This window comes from Gavia stellata, chromosome 6, assembly GCF_030936135.1.
Source record: "Gavia stellata isolate bGavSte3 chromosome 6, bGavSte3.hap2, whole genome shotgun sequence".
Taxonomy (NCBI): domain Eukaryota; kingdom Metazoa; phylum Chordata; class Aves; order Gaviiformes; family Gaviidae; genus Gavia; species Gavia stellata.
In genome coordinates, this window is record NC_082599.1 from 28758217 (window position 1) to 28764900 (window position 6684).

A 6684-nucleotide genomic window follows, 5' to 3' on the forward strand; every position below is an offset into this window, starting at 1 on the left:
AAGATGAAAATGCCTCAGGCCTCAACAGCCTGAAATTGGTTTGCAAGTGTTTAATATATAAAAATTCACACTTGTTTCGGATGTATAAAGCTCATTTTATGCAGGCGTAGATGCTGTTTTTGTTTAATTTTATAAAAATGGTCAGCTAAGTCCTTTAGTTTTTGAGGAGCAAGGGTGTGGCTGAAGTGAAGGGGTGTTTTTATTACTTAAATACAAGGTTTTTGATGTGTAGAAGAGGCCTTGAGGCTGATGTTTTCTTTTTCTCTTCTTCCAAATGCCTTTTACAAATGGGTGTTTCTGTGTGAAAATTCAGATGTTGTCTTACTCATTCTTCTGAAAGTCTATCCTCAGTACTTCCTAAAAGCAGGAGGAAAACTGCCCTACTTTGAGAGTAGATTTGCTTTTATACTCTTCAAAATCTGCTTGTGTTTGACATCTGTTAAAGAATTCCTGTAATATATTTTAAGTACATCTCATGACCATATTGTATCTTGACCTGTAGATTGCCTTTGATCATCATCTTTTAGCTACGTAAAAGACTTAGGTATTACATTTTAAAGCGCAGATTTCTTGGGACGAAGATAATAAAGAAGTGAACATATATTACAATTTTATAATTAAGATATTGCACTTTAAATGTATACATTCTTGTATAAATATAATGGGTTTTGTATGTACAGTCACTATTGTGATTGATGACTGTCCTTTATAATTTTAAGCTAAAGAATATATGATAGGCCTTTTGCACTAAATTTGTCAATGGTTGTACAATTTTATATTAATATTTGCATTGCTCTTGTACTTAAACTTCCATGCAAGCCCAGGGGAGCTGAATCTGAGCTAGAACTGAAGTTTAGTCCTTGATTTCTTTCTATAGTTTTAGATTTGATTTCTGTGTTAAGCAGCTTTAAGCTTAATGTATTTTTCATTTGTTTTTGACAGTGTATTACCTTCAGGAGATGGCCTCTTCTAAGTCTTTGATGAACCTTCTAACCTTCACTTTTGGATCAGCAATAGGATTTTTTGTATGCTATCTTCTGTTCAGCATTATACTAGAAGAACAGGTTAAGATCCAGCCTCATATCCTTCACAATGATCCACATGGTCAACACTCAGCAGATACCGATAACAATCAGCTGCAAGGACAAATGAATTTCAATGCAGACTCTGGACAGCATAAAGGTATTTTGTTGCGCCTGAGTAATTGTATAATATGCTCCCTTTTCATGCATTGCAAAATGCTGCTTTCTTCACTGCCAAGGATTTGTATGAATCCTTTTCTTTCACTTTGCCCATGTTCAGGTTACATCTAAATAACTTTGTTCTCCTGAGGTCTACTGAATGGTGATTTTCTTTGTTTACAATTTTATTACAGTAGTGATTTTTTTTTTCCTTAGAGTTCAACTGTTTGTCCAACTTATGTATCCAGACTTGTTTGGAGCAGGAACTTCTCAAATGAAGTATTGACATCAAATGATGGTTTTGCTGAGCAGATATATTTGCTAGCATTGTAGATGTGGCTGAATTGCTTTTTAGCTTCAAGAAGCTAATTTTGGACTGCTTCTAACTTTTGATCTAGACTCTCAGGTAAAGCTTTAAAAAAAAAAAAGAAATTCACTTTTTGACACGATTAGTGAAACTTGGAATTGGGCCGTGGCAGGGGGGGCAGAGGGGGGTCACTGTAGGCATTGTTTGCCAAGCTGATCATGCAGCAGTCCAAACATAGATTGCTATTTGTGGTCAAAACCTGAGAAATTCTGTTGCATGATTTTTTTTTTTTTTTTGTTTCCCCCCCTGCCCCCCCCCCCCCCAAAGAAGGTAGACCCTTCTGATATTTCAGGTATACTTTTACATTTGATGCATCTCATTGAATGAGTTAATTCTAAATCCTAAATACAGATAGTGTCCGAGTTGGGACAGTTTGGATGAGGAAAAAATGCACTATAATGCATTTGCTGAAGAAGATGTTAATAAGTAACTTGCTATTTAAACGTATTTAAACTGCAAACTTTGTAAGACAAGTTTGTGAGCGTTTCACATGTAATTGTAGAACATTGTTACAAAGAAATCTGATCTGTCGTTGCATGAAGTGTAGGCAGGAATATTTTAGGACCAGTTATGCAGATCTTGCTCTCCATGGAATATTCTTTTACATGAGTTAAAATCACTCTGTATGTATCAAGTGAAAATGTTTCTTTGAGGGAAATGAATGCTTTGGCAGCTTGGAAACCATTATATTACACACTTCAAATGAACTGTGCCTATTTATTCTGTTGGATTGTCTGCAAATAAAAACATTTTAGCACAACAATTAATACTAGTTTCATAGTATCCTAAGTTACTTCATCTGATTTTTTTACACGTAAGATTCAACTTGATTTGGTGATAAATTATTTCTTTCTGGCTTACCATCTGCTTTTTACTTCAAAAATATGTTGCTGTTTTAGAAATATTTATTAGGTTTTGTTAGTTAAGATGAATATATATAACAGAGCTTATTAACTTTTTGACCTTTCTGTGTTGTAATCATTAAGTTGTGTTCATTGTGAATGGCAAAAATGTTCAGCTTTTTAATTTTTTCTTAGTCCTCTAACACCGTAAAAAGGTGGCCTCTGAACAGTTTTTATGTACAAATCAAGGTTTTCTGAAGCCAGACTTCCCTGAACAGATAACCATTTTGATGTGGCTCTTATGCTTTCCTTTATCCTGTGAAGCTGAAGTAGCTTTAAGAATTCTAGTTTCTTGGTTTTGGGAGGCTTGTTTGTTTTCTTCCTAAATCTAACATCAGTTTCATTATCCGCTACATTTGGAAGCAAATCCCTCTTCTCTCTCTGCATGTCTTTTCTGATCTAGAAACAGAATGTCTGGGGGGACGTTGGTCTTATGTTTGTTTTGCAATCAAGTCTAATACTGTTTTGGAACTTTACTCTTTTTTTAGATGAAAATAAAAATATTGCAGAGGGACTGTATCAGAAGGTGAAAATACTATGTTGGGTCATGACTGGACCTCAAAATCTAGAAAAGAAAGCCAAGCATGTTAAGGCCACTTGGGCCCAACGTTGTAATAAAATACTTTTTATGAGCTCTGAGGAAAATAAAGACTTCCCAACTGTGGGCCTAGAAACCAAAGAAGGCAGGGACCAACTGTACTGGAAGACTATTAAAGCTTTTCAATATGTGTACGACCATTATTTTGATGATGCGGATTGGTTTATGAAAGCAGATGATGATACATATGTTATATTGGACAATTTGAGATGGCTTCTTTCAAAATACAGTCCTGAACAACCAATATACTTTGGAAGAAGGTTTAAGCCTTATGTGAAACAGGGCTACATGAGTGGAGGAGCAGGATATGTTCTAAGCAAAGAAGCTCTGAAGAGATTTGTTGCTGCATTTAAAACAAACAAATGCTCTCACAGTTCCTCTATTGAAGACCTAGCACTAGGAAAATGCATGGAGATCATTAATGTGGAAGCAGGAGATTCTAGGGATACAAGTGGTAGAGAAACCTTTCATCCCTTCGTTCCGGAACATCACTTAATCAGAGGATACCTACCAAAAACATTCTGGTACTGGAATTACAATTATTATCCTGCTGTAGAGGTAAGTCCTTAGGAACCTGGTACTCATTTTATAAAGTACATCTTATAATTTGTAAGAATGTGTATGATGTGTGAATTAGCAGTTTAATAACAGCGCAATGTATTTTAGAAAAGAAGATTTTGTTGTGATGCTGTGATACACCTGTGTGTAGATGTGTGTTAAATAGTCATCAACTAAAAGTTAATGCTAAGAACTTAACATTCCAGAAGAGCTAGTGAATCTTAAATTATTATTGCTGTTTTGCTATGTTCTGTGGACAGAAAAAATGATGAAACCTTTTTGACACATTTGTCTAGTGTCAACACTGCTATCTTCCTTGCAAAGTTATTGTTCTGTTTTTTTCCCTCAAATCTCGCACACAGTGTCCCTAGCTTGTCCTCCAGCCACCCAACTCCCAGCATACAGTGAGAAGTGAGACCAGTGTGGTTCATTCCAAGCTGTGTGTGCTGATTGTACAGAGCCAGCTCAAACAGTATGGCTTAGTGACATTAAAGCCTACTGAAAGGGGAGGTGGCACTGATACACCTTTATCTTCTACCCAACAGCAAACTTTGCATAAAACCTGTAGAAATAGAAGTAATTTTGAGACTTGCTCATGACTGTAGTTGGTTAACATTGGCTAAGAGATTCCCGGGTTACTGGAGGGGCTGTTGGGTAATGGTATGCATGACGATACTGCCTGCTAGTCTTTTTCCCTTCAAATGGAGATGTGCTGCAATATACTTCTCTTATCACTGATAACTGTGTGCAATGTTAACTGGCTTGAGCCCTGGTAGCTGCTGTGCCCTCACTTTTTTTATTGAAGGTTGTTAAAATGTACATGTAAGTGAATTCCATTGAAAAGATTATAGAAGAGTGAACGTTGCCTAGAAGTGAAATAAAAGCATGCCCCAAACAGGAAATAGGATTAGATTTCTTCATGTAGTTGTATTGGACTATTGTCTAGCTTCTGTAGAAGTAGAAGCAAGCATGAGAGCTGGCAAAGCTAATTCTTTTAAAATTTTTTTTGTTGTAGCTACAAAAATAGCATTTACAAGCTGAAACATTCTTACTGTAAGATCTTCAGATTGTACTTTGTGTTCCACATCTGAAATCTCTTTTTTTTTAAAAAAAAAAAAAAGAATAAAAAATGGGGGGGAGCAGAGCACTACTTGAAATTAAAGCAATCTGAAGGTATTCTGCATTGTAAACTTCGATGATCATATAATCTGTGATGTGGCTTCTTTTTTAGGATTATAATCTTACTTTTAAAGGTATTATTTTTCAGCAAGCTTTGAGATCAGCATAAGTGGCCAAAATCAAGGACAGGATGTGCGATTTTTTTATGCAGTAAAGCTGGAAAAAAAAAAGTCTAGTTCTTCAGTAGACTCTTTTCATTGTAAAGCATCTATTTTTTATACTTGTATTCAGTAGCTAGAGCATTTCTTACCATGAAGTTAAGTATGTTTTTGAATTCTTCCCAGATCTTTAATCCAGGCCATGTGTTCCAATTCTGGCTGATTATTTTGATTTGTTTTGTATTTTAGGGTCCTGGATGCTGCTCTGATCTAGCAGTTTCATTCCACTACGTTGATTCCGTGACTATGTATCATTTGGAATATTTGATTTATCATCTCCGTCCGTATGGGTATTTGTATCGGTACAATCCTGATTCGGCAAAGATTCCAGAAGAGCAGAGCAAAAATGAGGCACTGGAGGATAATCAAAAGCTAAAGCAAAAAATTTCTGAGAATTAATTGGACTTTGAAGAAACCTAAAAGAAGCCAGTATAATGAATAAGAGTCTCCTCAAACTCCTGCATGAAGCTTGTGGACTGAAATTACTCGTGGCGATTCTTATTTCAAAAATTACGTTGGCAGTACTTCCTGTCACTGTGTTACAACAGAGTCTGGTGCTGGCTCTGACTGTTTGGGATAGTGTGACCTTGCAGCCCTGCTCATGAAGATTTGGGGCCCTAAAGCTGTGAAATAGGAGGTTGTTCTGGTACACGAATATCAGGAAGAATTTGTATAAAAAACATAGTGAACCGGTTCAAAGATAATGATACAGTGCTTCTCTTTCTTTTCCTGTTCTCCTCTATTTCCTTCCAGATGTTCTGTTAGGTCAGTTCTAATACTAGAAATTGGACGCTGCACAGTCAAATACTTTTGTGATGGCTTTCTCTAGTATTCTCAATGTCTTGAAGTTACTGTGTGCACCTTGCCCTATAAAGAAGGGAGAGGCGTGAAAATAGTCTCAACTCTGCTTTGCCTTAATGACAGACTGGTTATTACGAATAGGCAGAGATCCACCCAAAAGATTCATCTGAATTGTTTCAGAAATGGTATTCACTGCTATGAATTATTTTTAAAATTTTTAAGTCTCTGTTGTACAAAACAATATGAGGTTGAATCACTACTGTTTTAGGGAGAAATCCAGAAATAGTTACTATTGTTTATATTGCTGAGGTGATGCAAGCTGCTTACATATTTGCCTGTGGCTTTTTTTTTTTCCCCTGTATTAACTTATCCTATTGGTTGAATGGATATAAAAATTCATCTCAGAATTTCTCAGCATAAGATAAGGTAGATGTTTTTTTTGAAATGGAAGTCTCTCTTCCATCACACCTTCCATGTAAACCAGAAAGAATAGTACCTTAGCAAAGTTACAGTGGCATTATAATAACTCAGTTCCAGCCAGTATTATACTTACTTTGTTTCCATTTAATTTTCACATCACTATACTTTGAGATTGTGGAGTTACTTTATTCCTTAAAATTTTACAGATACAAACAAGTCTTATTTTAAAACTGCAGCAAAGCCGATTTGACTGCTTCCCTACACATCTAGTTTATTTGGCTAAAGTACTTAATTTCACTTTTCTGAACATTTCTTTTTTTCTCCACTTTTTTAAAATTTCTTCTGTATCTGCTTCTTGTTAGCTTTTTCAGAACAAAGTGTTAAATGATCCTTATTTCACTCTTTCTGAAGCTGAAGTATATAGTTATTCAGGTAAGCCAGCCTGAATGCAGGACTCTTTCAAAGTGCATTAACTTTCTCCATTATTTTGAGTATCTCTGCCTCTTAACTGAAAACACTT

At 35.7% G+C, this 6684-nt stretch overlaps 1 protein-coding gene across 1 annotated transcript; it reads left to right on the forward strand.

The window, feature by feature from the left end:
• Positions 1–941: 941 nt before the first annotated feature.
• On the forward strand, positions 942–5586 carry C1GALT1 (core 1 synthase, glycoprotein-N-acetylgalactosamine 3-beta-galactosyltransferase 1). Its single transcript, XM_009816097.2, has 3 exons — positions 942–1182; positions 2939–3606; positions 5133–5586. The coding sequence occupies exons 1-3, from the start codon at positions 960–962 to the stop codon at positions 5340–5342; spliced, it is 1101 nt and encodes a 366-aa protein (XP_009814399.1). The 5' UTR covers positions 942–959; the 3' UTR covers positions 5343–5586.
• The last annotated feature ends 1098 nt before the right edge of the window (positions 5587–6684 follow it).